The sequence below is a fragment of the Diorhabda carinulata genome, chromosome X (genome assembly GCF_026250575.1).
Source record: "Diorhabda carinulata isolate Delta chromosome X, icDioCari1.1, whole genome shotgun sequence".
Taxonomy (NCBI): Eukaryota; Metazoa; Arthropoda; class Insecta; order Coleoptera; family Chrysomelidae; genus Diorhabda; species Diorhabda carinulata.
Window position 1 is genome coordinate 21265804 of NC_079472.1, and position 23533 is coordinate 21289336.

General features: G+C 34.8%; 1 protein-coding gene across 5 annotated transcripts in view; it reads right to left on the reverse strand.

The window, feature by feature from the left end:
• The window catches only part of LOC130901979 (trafficking kinesin-binding protein milt), a 91998-nt gene that overhangs the window by 65662 nt on the left and 2803 nt on the right, over positions 1 to 23533 (reverse strand). For 2 of the 5 annotated variants that reach the window (XM_057813716.1, XM_057813715.1), the window contains exon 1: positions 1259 to 2037. In XM_057813716.1, coding sequence (XP_057669699.1) covers positions 1259 to 1352 — 94 coding nt within the window. In that variant the 5' untranslated portion in view covers positions 1353 to 2037. Of the gene's footprint in view, positions 1 to 1258; positions 2042 to 18796; positions 18906 to 23533 lie in introns of those variants that run through there. The other 3 variants (XM_057813720.1, XM_057813723.1, XM_057813719.1) reach the window with 3 other exon arrangements.

Here is a 23533-nt window from a genome sequence, read left to right on the forward strand (position 1 = left end):
AGAAGCATTGCAAGAGGTGCCAATGCATGCCGAAAAAGTCACTGTTTGGTGTGGATTATGGGCCGGTGGCATCATCGGGCCGTACTTCTTCAAAATCGACGATGGCCCGAACGTTACTGTGATTGGCGAGCGCTACCGTGACGATTGACGATTTTTTTTTGCCCAAAATGAAATAGTTGGAAACAATGGCCAAATTGAGAGCCGCCTTCGGCGAACAGTTCATCTCACGTTTGGGGCCCCTCAATTGGCCACCTAGATCGTGTGATTTAACGCTTTTGGACTATTTCTTGTGGATCCACCAAATTGGACCTTGTGCACGGGCTATCTAAAGTAATGCTGCGGCCAACATTTGCATGAAATCATCTTCAAACATTAAATTATACTGATCGTTCTATCGATTCCAATAAAGATTTCACCAATTTTTTCATTTTTTTGTGGTTTACTTAAAATCAAATCCTATACATCACTGATTATATGCTATTTTTGAAAAGTTAATTGACTCACATAAAATATCATATGTTGATGTAATTTAACTCAAATCTAACAAACTTTGTATATTTTTGAACTGTCTATAGGGGTCCAAATATATCCAAATTTCACCCTATAAAGTTGAGGGGTTAACAGTTGATAACTTTTTTGTTATAATGAAATATAAAATTTAGACTAAAGCATATTGTACTAATGGTGTTATTAAAAAAGATCTTTCTAGAACAACAATATGGTTTTTTGGTTTAAGATATAAATAAATTGGCGTGACTGCATTATCCTGAACTAATTCCATTTACACTTTCCTGAAATAGATAAAGCGAGAAACATGTTTCTGCGCCGGAAAATATGCCGTTCGTCTGTTATAACAGTTCAACGTTTTTCAAGAATGCAGTACCGAATTAATCCACCTTTTAAACAAAGCATTTTACTTAAAAGATGGATTCTTTTATCGCCGTGTTAGTAATAATAACTTCGCTTTGTTACTCTGGCTTCCCAAGTCACCAGATTCAACACCCTGCGATTATTCACCTTTGAGAACTAAATAAAAACATTGGTTGTGTACTCCCACTACTAAAAATAATAGAAGCGATGAAGATATAAATGACTGAATCATCTATAACGTAACATCCTGTTTGCAATATTTATATTGTTATTTTCATAGATTTCTAAATGAAATATTATTTTCTTAGTATTTATACGTGTTTCAAACATAATTTTAGTGTTGTATAAGAAACTTTTTAGATTTAAATTGTTAAATGAATAAATTTACCATCGTTCCATTCTTTCAGCAACTCTCCTTGTTTCTCCCAATCTCTGATATTGACAGACTTTCCTCCTCTCACTCTTGGTCTTCCTCTTTGCATCTTGATGAACAATCTCCAAAACAGCGGGCATCTTTCAACGATTCAACACTTCATTTTTTGCATTATGCACATCCGGGCACTTTCCAATCACGATAACGGCGTATCTCAAGGTTCTTTACGCAACGACCGATCACTGAATCAACTCGAAATTATAGAACACTGTATTTGAGGATGTATATAAATCGAGTGAGAAAGATTTTAATAGTTTTTGGGAGTATGCCAAAACGTCAAGGTTTTTTTTGAGGATTTTCTATTCACTTTTTCGATGTTGATTATGAATAAAATGAGATCTCAAAATGACACTGCGTCACTAATTGGATGTTATCAGTTATCTTTGGTGATTATATTGAAATCGGAGGTGTTTTATGTTTTGTCAAGGAGGTGTTTTAAATATTTTTCGATGCCGACGTGACACTCGACTGGTAGCTCGGATATATCGCCGGTGTAAATGCATTAAATAAACACAACCTACACATTTTTAAACCAAATGTTCTGTTCTAAGAACATACCAGTGTAATACAATTGTTACTAGTATTGAAGATAAGGAAGGTAACAAATATCATCAAAAAAAAAGTTATACGAAGAGCTGGGATTCCTGTAGTATGCCGGGTAGAAAGAGAACACTTGATTTGGTAAAACTATTTATTAATTTGTTAGTTTGAAGCGTTTTTACCATACTACACTCTACATTTTGTAACAATAATGATGTGAATAGAGCTACGATTGAGTTTATTCTACCTTGTTAAAATCAATTGGCTCGTATTTATATGAGGGTTGCTACTTGAATTTTGCTTCATGAATTTCCTGGCAGTGGTCAAATCGGCTGTTGTGCCAGAAAACATCGATGTCATGCGTAAACTGACATTGCAAGATCGTCAAAAATTTGTTCGCGTTGGATACAGTATAATTTGATAATCGCTCAAAAAAAGCTCGTGACAATAAGTGCAAAAAAATTTGAAAAAAATCAAACGCGCTGCTTCAAAAGACGTCTATAAGATCATGTCAGGCGATGAATCATGGATCTATGCATATGAATCCGAAACTTGACAACAAAAGACTGGATAGGTCTTTCAAGACGAATAAAATCCAACAAAAGTTGTGCGCGCACGAAGCCTGTTTTTTCGGAATACTTAGAAATCCCATATAGGAGTCCCCAGACTTGAACGACGGGGCTTAGCTTGGGCTAACGCTGGTAAACCCCATCCCATTACCAGTAACCAGCCTGGACTACAGTTATAGACCAGTCTTGTGTTTATCTAGGCAACCAGGCCTGGTCCAGACGTGCAAACCAAGCGAGGTACATTGTTATCATCCCAGAGTCCCACCAAGCCTGGACCAATAATGGCTTGCAAGCTAGGGCCAAAGTTGTACATACTTGGCCCAAGACTGGGCCTATACTGGGACCATCGTAAAATCCTATATGGGATATCGCCCCCTCTGCGTTAGAGCAACGTAGAACGTTCAATTTTGAATGGCACACCAGCCAGAATTGTTCAAAAAATCAAGGAAATTAATCGCAGAAGACGAATCAGTCTCCCCCACGACAATGCGAGCTATTATACATCAGTTCTAACAAAAAAGGTTTCTGAACATCAAATTCATAAATCATTCGCCGTATAGTCGTTGTTTGGGACCCAATGATTTGTTCTTATTCCCGCAGATAAAAAATAAATTACGAGGTGAAAGTTTTTCTACACCTGATGTTTTAGTAAAAACAAATGAAAAGTTACGTAAATATTTGTTATGCTTTGTTATGCTTCATCGATGATGGTTCTGGAGAATTTTCGAAAGATATGGTTCCCACCATGACAAACTCTCCAAAAAAAATACTGTAGTAGTCTCTGAGGTTTAAAATAATAGCTTCGAAGCTCAAAATAGTACCCCTATTGTAATCTTGATATTAAAAACTTTACATAAAATATAAAGTATAATTTTTTGACGAACTGTTTCGCAAAACTCATCAAAAAATACTTTTTTCTACGTCCGTTATAATATTCACATTTTTTTTTCAATCATTTTCATTTATATAGAATATATTTTCTGACTCGGTTAAAAAGCGTGAAAAAAAGTGCCGTGGCGGTTCGCGCTTTTGCGTTAAAAAAAAGTGCTTTGTGTCTAATGAAAAGGAGTGTAGTCTTATCATTAGTGATGGAGAGTAATAGTGAGGAAAATTTAAACTGCACACCAGAAGATGTTGAATCGGCAACTGCAGCGACTATGAATATTCTCCCTGAGAAATCCAGGGAACAATATTTAAAGGAATGTAATTTTTTTATGGAGTGGCGTACTAAAAAAGCTTCACATAAAGAGTGTTACTAGCTTACTTTGAAACTAAATCCAAAATGTGAAAGTCTCCAACACTTTGGTCGACTTATTCAAAACTGAAAGGCCCCCTAATGGTAAATAACGACGAGATATCAGTAAATACTCGAAACTCATTCTATATTTGACAAATGAATCAGTTGGCTATAGATCCAAAAAATTTAAAACATTTGCCTGTGAAGAAATTAATAAGTTTTCTGTTGCGAGCTCCAGACGATCATTATCTGGTCCACAGATACAAACTTCCATAAAATTCTATAGAATTTAGTCTGTGCAAACTAGACAGTACAGACAAATGTCGGTGCGATCCAAAAGTCGGAATATGCATGTAAGTCTGCGTATTTATCGTAGCTAAGAAATTTAAATTGTATTTTCGATACCGGAAATTTTTATAAGACTGAAACTTTGGAAAAATGAAAGTCTGAAGTAATGAAAACTAACAGAAGTAACATTTTTTACTCCGACTTCATAGTTTGTACAGATATCTGTACGAACAAAAGTCTGTATCGTGTCGACCCACCATAAAGCTTATTGGAAGCTTAGATATTGTTTGTAACATCTTTCAGGTTCCTTTAGTATTCGAAATCGCAGAAGCTCTGCGGAGGGAGGAATTATATAAAATGAAGTGTAACGATATTAATAATACCGGAAATGTCTTACCTGATACAAAAACTCATGTTCAACGTCGTTTTACTATTATTGGTGAAATATCTGACAATAGATTAAACTTGGTAAACATTCATAAAAAATATAAAAACAAACGACCCACAAATGTCAAAATAGAGCATTTCTTTTTGCAGTACAGAAACGGAAATGCAAAGCCCAATTTGTAGGTATCAATACCTTTTCAAAAATTCCCTCGCTTATTGTAACATATTTGAATTTACCTAATTCAAAAAACTACCCCTGGCACACATTTCGACGCTCTTCGGCGTCTGTATTAGTGGATTCGTGGTGATATAACTAAACTAAAGAAGTAAGGTGGGTAGAAAATCCAACACAGTTGCGGAGGGTTACGTAGACGACTCAATAAAAAACAAAATGGATTCTGCGGTGAAAATTTTAACGGGAACAACTAGTTCGACTTCAAGCAACATTGTAAATGTAATACAACTATAGACGATGTTATTTCACTGAACTCGTTAAATGTTGCCAATTCAATTACCAATAGTAATTTAACTTCTTTTTCACTTCAAATTAATAATGCTCACAGTTGTACTTTTAATATTACTATTACAAAATAAAAATAGATAAAAGTAGAATTTTTTCAAGTCTACGGACGTAGAAAAATTTTTATATGAAACTCGTCAGTAAAGTAATTTTTTTCACTCCTAGGAATTGCCGTCAAACCGTCCTACTCGTGAAAAAAGTATTACTTTACTCACTTTACTGCATAAAGAACTATTTTGCTTTTATACGATGAGAATAAATTAAAGTAGGTAAAAATGTTTAGGGGTTAAAAACTGTGATTAAAAGGTGTCGAGAAAAGAAAGTATACAATAAATAGGATCATCACGTTAAAATATACAGTATGGCAGAGTATTACTATTCGTAGATATCTACTTGAAATATAATTGGAATAATTATACATTTAAATAATTTAGCAAAAATTCATCATATACGTATGAATGAATTATTCAAAATATTTTTAGAAACTACTATATACAAGCTTTCCGGTTAATACCTTTTCAGTTTCAGTACAAGATCGAGTGAAAGCAAAAGAATGTTATTATACGTAGATATACGAGGGATAATGAAATAAAATCTAATAAGGAATTATTTATTAACAAAAAACAGACAATACAAGAGGGACTTATAGACTTAATTACATAGTGTATTTAATCTTTTCACTGCAACGCCGTGTTATAGACGGGTTAGTGAAGTTTTCCCGGCTTTGTCCCGTTCTAATAGATATGTTCCGTACTTGTGGACCACTAAAGTCAGGCACAAGATTTTTAACATTACTACTGCAACCGACTAGAATAGGCCCTTGAACGAATTCTAATGGAGAAATGGTCGGTAAAATAATACTAGCAGCGACAAGGTTAAGCAGAACCAATTTGTTTATTCAGTCCTGGTAGGAATAATTGAGTCAGGAAAAGTTCCTACATTGCTTTAGCAGTAAGCGACTTTACATTATAATACAGGAGAATGACACTTTCAATTTGTATAAATGAAAAGAGCGACTCCATTTCACTACATCTTTTCTGCCGATTTTTTCTTCACCATGAAATTTCACGTTTTGATTGGGAATATCAGATGCGTTTACTGTTTTTTACCCTAAAACCTTGGATAAGAACAATTTTTAAGCGTCTTACTATTTTAATTGTCCTGAATCGCTTAAGAACATTCGCTCTCTATCCACACATTAGTTCCATGACAAGTAGCGTCATCTTTCCTCAATCTGAAGATATCATCGAAAAAGTATTTGTAGACAGTCGGATTAAGATTAGAGGGTATTTTTTAAGATTCTGAATACGCATGCGTAAATTATCCACTCGTTTACTGACTTTGAGCAAAAAGTGGTGATAAGATAGAGGGGGAATAGCAAAAATCGATAGCATTTAAGAGAAAGAAAATGCTTTGCCATTAAGATAACACATCTTCTCACCTTCTTGCATTTCGAATTGGTTGACTATCTACTGTATCTGACCTCCAGAGGCTTTTTCCTGTTTCCCAATCTTGCTCTCTTCTGTATTAAGTTTAGTATCGTCTGAGTATGCTTGGGAGCCGAGCTCCAAATGTGCGATGGATGAATCTGATTCTTGTAGAGGATTAGAAGCTTTTTGGTTTTAAAGAGTGCTCCAAGAAGCTGTTTCAGATAATTCGACCACGTGAATATGACAGGACATATTACTCTCAACCTCAACATCCAACAGAAGCCCAAAATCAAGTAAATTCCTCAGAAACGAAATGAAGTCTCATCAAATTTTTCAATAAAGGTTTTTTAGGAAAGTAACTAGGAACGAAAAAACTTATTGGACCTAGGGGCGGCAAAAAGTTTCACATGCAGGAGAAAGATTTTCACCAGACGCAGATGTCTGTGAACTAAGAATTCTGGAATCACAAAAAATAGTTTCCGTTAGTGTGCTGTAATGTTTTGGCCCTAAAAAGAAGAGCTCTGTACTTCTCAAGCAGAGTGCTGTTATGTAAAGACCCATTTTGGAGACACACCAGACGCAATTCTCAAAAAACGATGAAATCAATATCTTAGCGAAAGTATCCATCACAACAGAATTGATCACCCTGCACGTCAATTCCTTGTCCTTCTGTCCCGAAACACCAATTTCCCTCTATACTGAATCATCAAAGATATAGTCTTCAGAACTATGAATCTCCATATTAACAAAAAAACGTGATTTTCAACTTCCCATGTGGAGGCTTCGAAAATAAGCCCTTATATAGCGGCACCATGTACTTGGTCCTTCACAACGAGCTAAATCGATATGCATATGGGAAAGTACTGCGACTAGTGTTCTGAAAATTTGCTTGTATGAGTTTTCCGAAATGCTCGTTTCAGCTAAAATAATTTCAGTTTTCTGAAACTTCCGGGTATACCGGAAGTGGACCCAAACTTCGTTATTTTAAACGGAATGCTATAGTTTTTATTAAATTTTTGGAATCTACGCAAACTTTCAATACAACTTTATACGAGGCATAGTATGCCACCATTTTTAAATTATTTTTGTAAATGTTTTCACACATTTAGTGGAGGGCTGCATGTGTCCAAAAATTTCGAAAATGTGAAATAATTAAAAAATGGTGGACTTTCGGCATACTATGCCTTTTATAAAGTTATATTGAAATTTAATGAAAACCATAGCACTCCGTTTAAACTAAAGAAGTTTAGGTCCATATCCAGTATAACCGGAAGTTTCAGAAAACTGACATTATTTTAGCTGAAACGAGCATTTCGGAAAACCCATGCAAGCAAATTTTCAGAACACTAGTCCCAGTATTTTCCCATATGCATATCGATTCAGCTCGTCGGGAAGGACACTGTACAAAGCACTTCTTTTTCAGATCAAAACCTTACAGCACAGTGATGTGAATTATTTTTCTGTAACCTCGGGACTCTTACTCTACAGACATCAGACTGAGACATTATCACATACGTAAACGCCTGTTATAAGGAAAAAGACAGTTACTGTTATTTGGAAGGGTTAAAAGATAAAATTAATTATGGAAACAAAGTCTGTAGAGTAGGCAAAAACTGTATAAATAGCAAATTATCTTTCTTCAGACATAAAGTTGTTTCTGTCTTATTATATTGGTTGGAGCGATAAAAACGAATGACTTTGGAAACTTTTCTTATACGGGTATGATAATAACAAATTATACTTTTACCACAATTTAAATTAAACAAAAACAAACCACGCACTTATAGTCATAAAATTTACTGACGATTGTTAGTTTCTCACACACAGAAATAACTCGCAAACATCTGTTATCTCCTACGGACCGTTATAATGAATAAATTCATAAAACCATCCCTTTGTGTTCCCATACGTCTAAAGAACAATTGATATTTAATCACTACATCAACTTTATTGTTACATGAAAAGTAATTTTCGCGATATTTAACACTCATTTCTCACCATACCGAAAATATACTGACCAAACTTGCAAACGTTACGTCTACATTTCGAAACGCTTTATTATAAAAGCGGTTAGCAATATCCATTAAACCATAATAGACGATAGTTGAATTTTTAATTACGTACTGAGAATACATCCTATTGTTTTAATTAATTTCGTTTTTAATTGCCGGAAAGCATAAATTTTTATTACTTATAGGTAGATTTTTATATCAATATTTTTGTCATAGTCTAGTCCAGCGTTTCATATAATGTAATATTTTGCTCAAAAATTCAAAATTTTCGAAACTCTTTCAAGTACTTCAAGTCCAGTCAATTAAATAACAGACTTTTTATCGAAGAAAGAATTGGGAAGTGACTGTAAACACCTTCTTTTGTATTGCAATTTACGATGGCTTTCAAAAACGTCTGTTCGAGCTAAAAGAGGAAGCTTTCGTATTTTTGAATGAATAAGAATAAATTCTACGATTTTCAGTTGCTGATATAATTAAATACATAGTGTGGTCCATGAGTTCTTTACCTCATATAATAAATAGAGTGCATTCGCAAAATTCTTTTTAGACGACGCCATCTGAAACTTGTTCGTTCTGTATTCAATTTACATACCAAAAGTTGCGTTTCGAGTGTTCCGTACCGCAAAACACTTTCGAGTAGACAACTTTAACTTCCTTAAATGTGACTCTAGCCACTTCAATGTTGACAGTTGACAGTTTCACTTCGATGATTTTGCATAACTTTCTTCCACCACAAATACGAATCAATCAACAAATTCTATCGAAGACACAAACACATCTACAGAGATTCCATCAACATGTAGTAGAGATATACATATTCCATCTGCATCCAATCCAATAAATATTAATAATTGTCCTGGAGGTAGAATCAACATTACTTTTTGTAAATAATAAATAAATTAATATTGACATTCCAAATATTATTAGGTACATTATATTGTTCAATAAATAAAATGTTTATAATTCTATATTATTTATTTTCTTTCCTCAGTGTAATTGAAAAAGTTTTGGATCTTATGCGTCCGTTGCTCGACTCGCTTTGCTCGTCTCGCGCAACTCGTGCAACAAAGTAGCACTTTCAGTCCTTGGCATACAAATAACTATTATACACGCGTCAGTGACAAGTCTCAATAAAAAAATTTTTTCTTGATTTTTCAACAATATACGATTTCCCTCCGTTTTTATAAATAATGGGATAAAAAATATCAATTAAACTTTTTGAGTCTTTCATATACATACTCAACAAGATCAAGCGAAACAATTTATTATTTTTTTATTATGATATTCTATAATAGAAAAATGAAATTTACGAAAAATGGTGATATAAAAAATATTTTCTATCGTGGTTTCACCAATAGTAATAAACTGCAAATGCATTCATGAAATTATTGGTCTCTAGGCTATCTGTAAAAATATACGAGGTCTGGCTATTAAATAACGAGATTGAGCGCCTAGCGGGCGCCCCAGACGTTGGATATCTAGATATCTTGTCTATGCACGTCCCACAACACGTTTCCGTCACTATTATAGTATTTGCGCAGTACCGGTTTGAAGCGAACGTATTTTTTATCGTGCCGAAAAACAAGAGCAACGTATCAATCTCAAATTTCCCGTTAAATTGAAAAAAAAACTCCGACTGAGTACTATAAATTGTTGGAAGAGGCCTATGGGGACAATTCTCTATCTCGTGCGCGTGTTTTTGAGTAGTGTAAGCGCTTCAGTGAGGGCCGGGAGAGCACTGAAGATGACCTGCGCTCAGGTCGCCCTGTAACTGTTTCAAATCCGGAAACAGTGACCAAAATCAACCAAATTGTGCGTGCAGATTATGAGCATCCGGTTGATTGCCGAGGCTGTAAACGCCGATAAAGAAACGGTTAGAAAAATTTTACACGAGGAATTACACTGGACATGACATGATAAAAGTATGTACGAAGTTGGTGCCAAAAAATCTGACTCCTGACCATAAGTTCTTGCATCAACGAGTGTCTCTGATTTCCTTGAAAGGTTAGAAAAATATCTGCTTTGTAAGGGACCCGATTTGAGTCAACGGAAGCGGTAAAGCAAAAAACAGCAGAGCTCCTAAAGGCACTCACCAAACAAGACTTCCAGCACTGCTTCGATCAATGGAAATAACGTATGGAGAAGTATGTAGCGAGGGGAGGAAAGTATATTGAAGGGGAGTATTCGAATGTAAAATAATTTTTATAATAAAACCCTTTTTCGTAATCAGTCTCGTTATTTAATAGCCAGACCTTGTATATCATCAATGCAACACCGCTAATGCTTAGAATAAAAAAAGAAAAGATGTGATATAAATATATGTCAGTTAAAATTATGAGGTTATTAACCTCCAAAAGCGATCCAATCACACGTCATGGTCTTCATAACAGTGTAATCTTTAAAAATTTCAAAATAAGTCTAGTGAGAATATTCGATACGTACCCGAAGTTTTTTAATTTTATCCTTCACGCCCAAACCAAAATATCAGCTTTTACATTTTATATAATACCTAGTGAATTAATACTAATTTTTTTTATCGATTGAATCGAGTTTACAAATAAATTGAAAGTGGATTAACCAGTTCAAGTACAGGTATTTGCTTTTCTTACAAGCTCAGAATACAAATTTACGTCTCTTCTTGAATAATTTATAGTAGATATGATTAAAAGAAAATCACTTAAATGATTCGAGTGCCTGATAAGAATGGATTAAAACAATAAATACCAATTAATATAAGGAAAAGAGGATGACCATGAATATCGTGTGATTGAGGCAATCGGAAAACTATGGATAAAAGCAAGAGAAAAAAAATGTTTGTTTGTTTCAAGGAAAGTACAATTATAACAATTCTATTTATAAGTTAGTATGATGACCAGAAACGATATAAAACTAGTGGTCCTTCATCTGACAAATCATTACCACCTCAAGATAGGCTTGGCAGAGGACGGCAATTACATGATCTGCATGAAAGCCTCGGATACAGCAGAGCATCTACTCTGCGATTGTCCTGCCTTTTTCATCGAGAAGATTAGGTATCTCGAGGAATAGTTTTAACACCTTGGGAAATGGGGCTCAAAAACCCCAGAAAAACTGTCTCTTTTGGTAGGAGTCTACGTATTTTAGAAATGGAAAAATAATTTGTACAAAATATTTTCTAGGTATACGTGCAGTAGCTAACTCTCTAAACAATCTACAAAAAGGTTAGTAAGCTGAGATATTTTTCTTCTTCTAGGCCCCTGTCTAGGAGCGGAAAATACTGTACCATAAATTTTACATAGGTAATAGCCAAATTCTTAACATCCAAATTTAGCACTTAACATTTTCATTGACAGCTAGATAGCTACCAACAAACTTGGATTTCAGTTGGAAATAAAAACAGTTTTCTCTCGTTCAATGCATCAGTTTACGTGAAAAAACGTCATGTTTTAAATTATATTACTATCATTAAACAGAACAATTGTTAATATGTTAATTCATACGTCTTAAAAGTGTGGAAACGTGATATAAAGTACTGAGTTAAACTTAATGGAAATAGAGTTAATTACAAATTAATAAAATACAAACTTAATACACTGTTTACAACAACACTCACAATTCCACTGTCTGACGCGCGTTTCGATAACCAAGTTATCGTCTTCAGAGACTTTAGTTTATCTTCAGTTGGATTCCCTTCCTCGCGCAAAAATAAGAATGCATGGCTTCAGACATATAGTTGCAGATAGACCAAAACCTTAATAAGTGAGGCAAGTCACTCAGATTTAGCGGCGCTCAAGCGGTGAGCGTCGAGCGATGGCGCTTTTGCGTCGTTTTAGTTATTTTCTAGCTTTCGAACCAAAAGGACGTAATGACTTTTAAAGAAAAGCAAAAAAATACAAGGCGTTTATGAACTTAATAGAAATAAACTTGCTTATGGAGAATTCCATCACCGTTATCATGAACTTCGTAGTGATCCACTAAGATTTTTTCAGTTTTTAAGAATGTCAGTGGAAACGTTTGATTATATTCTGGAAAAAATCAAGCATCGACTTCAAAAGAAAACAACTAATTTTAAAAAGCCTATTTTTCCGCCAGAAAGGTTGTATTTTACACTAAGATAAGAGCATTTTTATTTGCAGGTTTATGATAGGTTTATAGTAAAACGAAAAAAAAAACAATGCTTATAACTGGTAATGGATATTTTGCAACCCACAATATTGCGTTCCTGAAGAATATTCTGGAGGCACTGTATATCCTTGTTGGTTTTCTTGAGAATGTGTTACTGAAGAATATTCTGGAGGCACTGTATATCCTTGTTGGTTTTCTTGAGAATGTGTTACTGAAGAATATTCTGGAAGCACTGTATATTCTTGTTGGTTTTGTTGAGAATTTGTTCCTAAAGCATATCGTGGAGACACTGAATAGCCTTGCTGGTTTTACGCACCACAAAGGCGATGCCGCTCAAAAAATCGAAAATCGAAGCTCTAGCGCTGGAGCGGCATCGCTCGACGCTCAGCGCTTGAGCGTTGCCAATGTAAACGCACACTAAGTAGAGGGAGTCAGATTCTGGTAGGCCTAATCACAGAGCAGTGGGTTATCACAGATGCAGCAAAAGCATTTTGAACTTGTGCAAGACTTTTGCTTAAAAGTCATCGACGCCCAGAGAGATTGTCAATTCTGGAAAGCCTTCATGGGCTAGGGTGACTGAACAGACAACCATGGGAGTACCAAGGAATTAGGACTGACGTGTTCTCTAATAGTACTTAACAACAAAACTGTCCTATTTATTTTGTATTAGTTTGTTCAAGTTACAAATTTTACGAGTGTTGGTATCTACAGTCAAATTTTTAAAACCATAAAATTTTCTACCTCATAGATATATAAAAACTTTGAAAATGTATTGTAAAATAATTGAGTGCGCCTCGGAGAAATCGTTGTGGGAAGTGTCAGAAAATTTACAAATAGAGTGTACTAACTTTTACTTTCTCTAATTACATTCGATTCAAAATACAAATTGATATATTTGTATCCCCGTACTGATGATTTCATCACTATCTAATTAAAAAAAGTCTTATGGAACACCCCCAAAGCAATTTCGGATAGGTTACGATCCATTCACTAATTTGTAGTCCACAAGATACGAAAACTGACTGTAGAGGTCAATGGCACTATCAATATATGCATTAGAAGTCGTTTAAAACGTTATGTAACTTTTTTATGGATAGAACAATAAACAATGAAACAAAGATGAATTTTAAAAATAGATATGAATTTTATACAAGGTGACAATTTGAAAAAAGCTCCTATAGGAAAAACAGTTTAGTTCCCAAATGAATCACGTCTACGTTTCTTTTTCTTTGTTCCGTAGTAGTATTTTATCACATTTTCAGTAAAACACTTTATAATAAACTGTTTTCTTTTCAAGCGTTGCAAATATCTTTCCTCGACCAGACTCTAATCGGCGTCGAGACGGCGATATCAAAAATAAAATGAAAAAAAGTCCATCCGGAGAACTGTGCGCGCTTCAGATGGTTGAACTTGATGCCTAAATTTAAATGTGTGGAATAAAAAGTAGACTGACCGTTCTTGTTATCTGTTTTCTTTCTATTCTCGACACGAATATTTTCTAATTATTATTCTATTTAAATATCAGTTAAGAACATTCGCTTTGCTTTTAAAACGATAATTTTTGGGGATACTAAATGCGACAAAAACAATCAATATATACTTAGCAAATTGGAAATTTGATAAAACATTTCTAACTGACCTTTATTGGTAGAAACTTCAACAATAAATCCTCATGAGCTGTTAGTCTTTTGATTAAGTTTCATTGAATACGGGCGTACGTATATACCAACTCGTGACTGAAGATTATGCAGCCCGGGATTTTAATTGTGTACGTTGTTGAAATTTTATTCGGTAAAAGGCAAACAGAATATAAAGTGAATAACTGAAAAAGTAATTTGGACGGCATTTAAAAGTGCCATTCATGTAAAATGTTGCTGAGTTTTTTAAATAATTTAAATTTATTTCAAATCCCAATGTAATTATGTTAATAGTTAAATCATTACCCAATAAAAATATTCTCCTTGATCCGTTTTTAAAAGATCTGTATTATTAATAAAATTGTGAATTTACGTTAGATAACCTAACCTAAAGGCCGAAACCCACTAGTAACACGCCACGACACGTGTCGAATATGTAAACACTCAGCTCCCCACGCCTCGCCACGCCTCGCCACGCCATCCTACGTGGGACGATTCAAAATTCTCAGATGCAACCGACGTGCGAATGCCTTATATACCTCTCTTGCCTTATATACCAGTCTAATGAAAATTTTTATCGCATTGGGTTTATATTAAAGATGCAATCGAAATCGAAATGCAACAAAAGTTGATAATAAAAAAAGGGCGGCAATATTATTTTTTATATAATATACATTCTGCACAACATAGAGAACAGAAGATGCGCTGTGAATAGATTACAAATGTGTACACAACAATGTACTAGTGTTGCTAGTGGATCAAAAACAACAAAGTGTTTTTGTCAATGTTTACACGTACATCATTTCATTCCGGAACCAAAACGATCATCATCTGAGTGGACTGAAGCCGATGAACCACGTCCGAAGTGTTCAAAGACACAACAGACAGCAGGGAAGATTATGGCTTCAGTATTTTGGGTTGCGCATGGAATATTGTTCATCGACAATATCCAAAATGGAAAGACAATCAATAGCGGATACTACATAGAGTTATTGGATAGTTGAATTGAACGAATTACACTTCGAATTGCTTCCTAATCCACCGTATAGTTAAGAACTGGCCTCCAGTGACTACTCACTATTAATCGATCGCAAAAAAATGATCGCCGGTAAAAATTACAGCTCAAATGAAGAAGCTATTGCTGAAATTGAAGCTCATTGTTACGCAAAACACAAATCCTTGTCCTTGTCCTTCTCTCGAAGGAGATTACATTGATTAATAAAATCGAAAAAGGGTTTTTCTTAGTTAGTCGCACGACTTATTGAGTGATGTGTAAGCGGTATTATCTTAGTCTCATTACTTTTCACACATCCCTCGTAACTTACTTATTTTCACAAACTGTTCAATGTGTCAGCACAATGAGATAGAATGTCAAAAATTATGCTCCATAATATGTTAAATATGTATAAATCGTTAAAATTAACACAAAAGTTCCAGTTGATTCTTCACCTCAAACATTATAAAAAAAATTGTTTTTTTATCTAAAAATCATCCCCCACCCCCTATCGACTTGGGGTTGTGGGGGATGATAAAGATAAGTGTACTGAACACAAAAAAAATTATTCTAGCCGTCCGTTATCCCTTGTTAAAAAAATAGAGAGGGTTAAAGAATGAAAATTTGACATTTTCGGAATTATGTATGTTAACAAATTATAAATAAAAATATAAAAAAAATACAGCTAAATAGTGAAAATAATATGTGAAATTAATTCAGTGGAATTATGAACAATTATAATTGTTAATTGACGTAACCATAAGTAATTATTATTTTATCATAGAAAAATACATATGGAAAAATTTAAATTCAATAACTATTTTTTGTATGATAAAATTGGGTTAAAAAAGGATCAAGGGGTGTTAAAAGAGCACGGAAAGATGTTGTGTAACTAATTTTCTTGAGTAGAACCTAACCTAGACTAACCTAACTTAAGAACAATGACGGACGGCTAATTTCACCTTCCATATATTGTAATTACTTCCCTCAACACCCCCACAACCCCAAGTCGATAGGGGGTGAGGGATGATTTTTAGATAATTACCACAAATGTTATAAATTTTAACACTATTTGAAATAAAGTAGTAGCACTGTGGTTTTTTTTTACATATTTAGCAATAATACAACCACAATATGGATTCATTTTGCACAAATTCGCGATATCCCTAATAGCTAAGCTAATGTACTAGCACACGTTATAAAATAGACTGAATGAATGTTGAGTTTTTCAGGTAAAAACGAGGTTAAGTCCACTAAATCGATAATATTCAACCTAAAATAGAAAGCGAAACCTAAATAAATTCATAACCAACTTAATAAATTTTTTTCTCACAAGCTTTTATCCAAGGAATCGATTCGAATAAAAGAATTGCGAAAATACGAGGTAAGATCAAAAGCAAATATAAAGTATATATAATATATAGCAATATAAGGAATGATGCGAAACAGTGATTATTTTCATGAAAAAAAAAAGTCGCAATGTTGTCAGTGAGGCGGATATTTAAGGCAAGTTGATTCAGTGACTTCGATAAGTGAGCACGTGTGTTAAGTGCAATGAAAGCGGACACAGGTAGTGATGTAAAACTATAACAAAACTTCCTCCTTGTTCAGGTAGCTGTTCCCAGACACGGCCTTTTGTACTATTATGAAAATTACGCACAAGAATTAGTTTAACAACCTAGTTTTATTGTGCGGAGATTATTAATTTTTTCGAAATAGTCGTACTTCTTAGTATTGCTTAATATCTTAATATTTCATTTTAGGCAAAGAGTTGAAAACCAGAATACGCAGGAGTTGAAGGCACTGAGCCTGACAACTCTAAAAACAGGGAACTATGATAGAGGAACGTCAGTCCAAAGAAATAGAAAACATAACGAAGGTATCTTGAAAAACTGAGAAGAGAAAGCAATAAACAAAATGAAAGTATACAGTCCCTGATGAAAAAACTTGTAGCTATGCAAAAAACAACGACGAAAACAACGTCCGTCCTACCATCAGAAAAGATACAAAAGCGAAAAATAGAAGCGAGAGCCCTAAAAATAAAACAATGGAAGCCAGAAGAATTCCGAAGAAAGGCAAATGAATAACTGCTCCATGGAAGGAGAATATACCGAAGTGAACAACAAGAAAAAAGGAAGAAAGCGGAAAGAAAAATCATTGTAGAAGGAAACACCGCGAATAAACAAATACCAGAAAAACTGGAAAAAATCAGAAGAGAAAGAAAAAAACAGTCAAAACCAGAAAGAAGGCCACCTCCAATAGTATTGACGTCCCCACTCACGTGGACAACGATAAGGAAGCAGCTAGTGCAGAGAAAAATCAATGCCTGGCGCAAAATGGGAAACCACAAAGGGAAAATCACGACACCAACAAAAGAGGATTGCAAAAAATATGCTCCTAAATGAGTATAAAGAGACTACTCAACAAAAAGAAAGAAAGGAAGCTAGTTGACAAAAGATTGGCTGTAAACAACCCCGCGTCGACCTATGACAAAAATAAGTGTGGTTGAACAAAAAAAGAACGCCGGACCTGTACAATGCTCCAGGTGCCAAGGTTTACACCACAGACAAAGCACTGCACCCACAACAAATCAAAGAAGCCAAAAGAGAAAGAGCCCCAGGCGACCAACAGGGGGTGCCCGTAAAACCCGAGGAAGACAGAAACAAACAAACAAACTAGCCATGGAGTTGCTACGCACTAGCTGCTAAGAAAACGCCAGCTCCGGCAGAACGCCTGAGCAGAATATGCAGATACTCATTGACCAACAGAGAAAGTAAAACGGGGGACAATAGGATCGATAGGTTAAGTTAGGTTCGTATAAAATTCATAGAAAATACAAAACATACAAAAGCAGGCGCCAAAAACAAAACAAAAAAAACATCCTAGGTTTTCCGAGAGAACCCACAAGAGGACACCCTCAACACGGTTACTCCACACTTAAGACTCCCGAACCTCACATAGAACTCAAGGGAGAAGAAGGAGTCTACGCGCGAAAGTGTGACGAGAACGAGGATGAGGAGCTGTCAAAATAGTGGTGGAATGTCCTTCTTTGCATCGAGCTTTGCAACGCGCTGGTGTGTGTGTGTGTATGTAAGACATTTAGTGGCCAAAAATTCGCGAATCAAAAATGCGTTATTATGATTCAAGTTTGTGAACCACTTTTCATAGAGAACTTTTAATTTTTGTTTCATGATCATAATCATGGACCAAAGTTTTATCTCTCGAAACTTTGTGAATTCTATGCAAATTGAAATCTACCTAACCTTTACTACATCTCGAATAAAAGTAAAGAAATATTGTAAGACCAAAAAAAAATTACAAATAACTTAAAACCAAAAAATAATGTTATAGGACTATCAGAAAAGAGAATACGGAAAATTTACATTAGATCTTCTACTGTTTATATCAGTTAGATACGTGTTAAAAATAGAGGGAAACAGGCTGAACACACTGTTTACACCACCACTCACAATTAAACTGTCTGAGGCGTGTTTCTATAACCAAGTTATCGTCTTCAGAGACTGAAGGTGAACAGTTATATCTTGGTTATCGAAACGCGCGTCAGACAGTGTAATTATGAATGTTGGTGTAGTGGTGGTGTAAACAGTGTGTTCAGTATGAATATCGCCAACGGTTCCAGAAATTTCAGCTCAGTAAAAAAAATACAACTAATTGAAGTATCAAATATTTTCTAAAACGATTTTTTTTATTACTGTCGAGCTATTATAATAATTTTATAACTTCAAAATAGTTTGGGAATATAATCAGTACTTACCAGTGAGAGTTCCTTGATTTCTCTTCGAAGTTTCAGGTTGGAGTGCGCGCTGAGCGCCACTCGCACCTTCTTGGGCTGCCAGTTTGAAGATCAACACCTCTCACTATTCCTGAAACAAAATGTCAAATAATACATCGCCTTTCCGGAAGAACACAGACGTAAATGTAAAAACCTAAAAAAATAATTTCCAATGATTGAAATTTATTAACTTTAATTTCAACGTCTAAGTATAGATACATCATTTTTTGTTCTAGAAGACACAAACTGACGTCTATCAGTGATTTCATAAAATTGTCACCACTGGATTAACAAAATAGAAGAGAAGATCTTTAAAGAAAGACACGCTTTTCAAATCAAATGAAAATCACTAGTTTTAGTCTGAAATTACACTTGCTTCATTGCGGCACGAATCAAAACTACTCTTAAGTCAATTTTTAGCGAAACTGAGCCATGAATTACAGCTACATCTATGTAAAACCGTGCATATGGAATGTATTTCTTATATTGTCTATAGTTTTATTTCCATTTGAAACATTTTTGTTGTTAAAACATTATTCTTCCGGAACAGTATTCAAATCGATATACTAGAATTTCACTTATAGACCAAAAAAAAAATAATCAAAAACTGGGGACATTGAAACACAAAATTGATTATTTTTTGATGAAAAATACCTCTAAAAACAAAGAGTAACATGACATTGGTAGCTTTGAAATACAATTAGTCGATTTTAAAACAAGGAGATATGGCACTTCAAATACGAACGTGTTTGCATTTCATTTTTCGATTTCGTTGTGTACAGACATGCCTATTTCGTATTTCGAAGTTTTCTCACAATTTGAAGTTCAAAATGTGACTGAATCAGTTGCTGGCTCTTCTGGAATAGGAGAGGGAATTCCTGAAGAATCCTCAAACACTTATAAATCAAAATCGCGATTGAAGAACGCAGAGGTTTATTATGAAGAGTTGTTGACGAAAAATAATTTAATTGCATCGACACCTTCGGAAGAAATATAACACGATGCTAAGATATTGACTAAAGAACTTTATAATAATACTATTGGCACTATTGGGCGAAAAACTATTCTTATATTATCAAAGGAGGCTATTTTATACCATCCTTGCGCCCCACTTTCCTAGATTAATACTACTACTTCAAGGAACTTAAGCCTTTTAGCGAAATGGGCAGGGCATTTGCAAAGTAGATGCTCTGCTATTTCATAGATTGCTCTTAGAATATGCAGTGGTTGTCCTCTGCCATGATCATCGTCTTAAGGTGGTATTTGACGGCGCAGTGACCTCTCGGAAGACCGATCACCAGTTTGATGTCGTTTCTTAAACCGGGTATTCACTGCGCGGAACGAGTCTCGCCTTCGTACTTACCCCGAAACTTTTTTCGCGAGTATGTTTCGAAGTGAGCCAACGCCAAAATTATACAGATTATATTCTAAACATAAAATCTGTTAACAATAATTATTATTATAAGTCATAAGTAAACTGAATAAGGACTGGCTTATCTCAAATGCGAACCATGTCGGACTATTATTAATAGAACTTCTATAAGTATTTATCACTAACAACTACAATAATTGTGAAATCCCAAAATTGAATTGTAGAAAAAAATTAGGATAGTTACCTGCGAAAAAACAAAAACGACTAACAAAAACTAGTGCACCTGAATATACAATTATCTATTGATTATCGGTTTCATTATTTATTGTGTTAACGATAAACTCAAGTGATTAATCCCTCATAAATTTGAGTAAGGGAGAGGAGTTATTACTATATGAAAATACAAATTTTGCGTTTTTTTTCCATTGGTCAAAAAAGTTAATTTTCATTTTAGCCTCAATCTGGGTTGGTTTAAAATATTTTAAACGGTTAGTAAGACGATAAAATCTCTTTAATTTTGACTAATGGGACTAATGGGATTGTACAATAAGATTGAAGGCGCTTGGAATCCAAACGATCAATTAAATTGCACAATAAACGAACTGCTGTGCAATGTTTTCGTGTTTACTCAAAAAATATTGATGATCTCGTGTGTACTGTGCGTAAAGCAATAAGTCCGAACAAGATTTAGCTGCTACTTTAGTTGTGTTACTTGTGGCTAAACGTAAACGTAAACGTAAACGAACACGTCGGTGGTCGAAAGATTGGTACAAAAAAAGACAGAAATACATTCACAAAAAGATTTGATGATATCTGAGGAAGCAGACAAAAATTTTGTACGACTGAACTTGGAACAGTTTCAAAATCTACTAGAATTGGTTGAGAAAAAAAATACAATCATGAGGGAAGCTGTACCTCCTTTTCAACGGCTTTCAATAACATTACGGTATCTAGCGACTGGAAATACTCTGGAAACCTGTGATGCAATAATACATGTTTTGAAGGAATTCATCAAGGTAAATGAATACTATAATTATTCATTTATTTATTAAACTGTATATATTGAAATAATGAATTTTCGTGTGCCATTGAATGATCAGCATCATTTTCATGTTGAAAATTGTTCATGTTCTGGTGATCATCTTGTTGGAAGTACATATTCTGCTGGTTATTTGGCAGCAGCTGCTTAGGTGGAAATTCAGAATTTTGCTCTTGATAATAGTTTATTAAATACCGAGGCGATGGTGTGATGCTGTAATTTATTGGAGTTGGCGTGGGTCTGGTATATGTCGGAAATGGAGTTTTCCGTAATTGTTAGAGTATTTATTTAAAAAAACATTTCATTATAATACCACAAAGTAGGTTATGTTGTCTGTACTAAATCCGGATTTCATCGACTGGAGATGTATCTTAAGCTCCTTCCTAGTTAGTTCTCAAAGAATTGAATTCTTTCTTCACATCATCTTTGCTTGCCCCTGGAAATATCTCTTTATATTTAAACAACAAGGTTTCGTAAGCATCACTTTTTTTATCACTGATATGATATTCCTTATAATCTTTGTACAATTGGATACATTCGACGATAAACTCTCTTTTCTCAACTTTTTCATTCTCTTTTTCCGCCATTATGCACGCGTGCGTGTCCTCTTCGTCAAGACGAAACACAGACAAAAAAATATTGCGCAATACTGACCCTACATAATGCAATGGAAAAACAAGGTGCAATAAAAATTAAACTCACTCAAACTTTTGTTCGATCATTGTGCAATCTACAATATTAACCCTAAACGGTCATTAATATTGCACAATCGTAATATTACGCAATAAAATTGATTGTCTAGGGTCTTAGTATTATTATCGAAAGAAAAAGCGATATTCTAGGACCTTTTGGATACACAACTGTACTGCTTTAAATTTGGGTGTATTTTTAACTGTTATGAACTGTTATGAACGTCTAGAGCGCGTCATGTTTGCGAACATTCTGTGCATCGCTTTAAACCGAAATTGTTCAGTAATCGCCATCTATAAAACATGATATAATAGTTGTACATCGCTTGTATGATGTCCCGAAAAAATATAAAAAATATGGTAACCTCTCATCCATATATAACGGAGAATTTCCTCTGGTAACGGGAAAATTCTACAAGAAATTTTACTAGAAATTGCTAGAGTAGCACAATTACGTAATATTAGATACATTTTGTTAAATCTGACAACAGTGTTAGCCGTTTCACTTATAAACGTGTCAAGGCGAGTTTACACGGTGCGAGCTAACGGGTCAGTTGAGACGGCAAGTAACTGTATGCCAGCTATTGTTACCGTTTAAATGGATCCGCCGAGCTACTGTCTCTTCAAGGATGGGCAGCTACTGAATGCGAGTAACTCCAAGATTTTTTGATTTAACTGGCCACTTGCCTTCCCCCACGAGACATTAAGCCAGTAGCTCGCATCCTATTCCTTTAATTTGAACGGCGAGTACAGTACCTTGCTAGACAGTAGACGCGACGCGACGGCGCGCTCGTCGAACTTCTTAAAATGGCGGAACGTTGGCGCAAGCTCACTGCCTCGCAGAATTTTGATACCGTACAGCTACTTAACTAGGTGTAAACGGATGAGCAACTGCATATTTTGGTCCCCACTCGCCAAGTACAGCTACTGTTTACTGACCAGCCCAGCAACTGGCACTGTGTAAACTCCCCTTAAGGATGTGTAGTCGCATGTTGCGGCTGAGGGCTGGCTCTCAACTCAGTGACTGTTAGGAAATTGTGGGACAACTTTACTCCTTTAGTTAGAGGAACCAAGAAGAATTTTAAATGCAATCATTGTTTTTTGTTGCATACAGTTAAAAATATAGCAACAATATGACTAAGCACATTTTAAATAAATGTAGTAAATGTCCGGCTGAAATTAAAAGCGGTTTAAAGAAGTAACTTAATAAATCTATTAGTGCCAAAACGGCTAGTGTTGTCCATATCAGTCCGGTTAGTTCAACCCCTACAGCAAGATCAAATTATTCAAATATTACGTGTACAACCAACCATTACATCATATAAGTCAAGCTGATCAAGTTCAAGAGATATTTCAACTTATTTTGATCATATGAGCGTTTTTGAAAAGGTAAGTTATTTTCCTAAAATGACCATTTCGTTTAATGGATGGGGAAGTATAGTAACGACGAAAAATTTTGAATTGGTTTTAAAATACCGCAAACCTTTTTTGAGGAAAAAAATCCGTTATCTGTCGATCCGTCTGTCTGTTAATTTACGCGATAACAAAAATTAAAATTGTCATAAAAATTCTCTGATGATACTATTTTTGAAATTGCCACTTATAGAGCGCACGAAGGA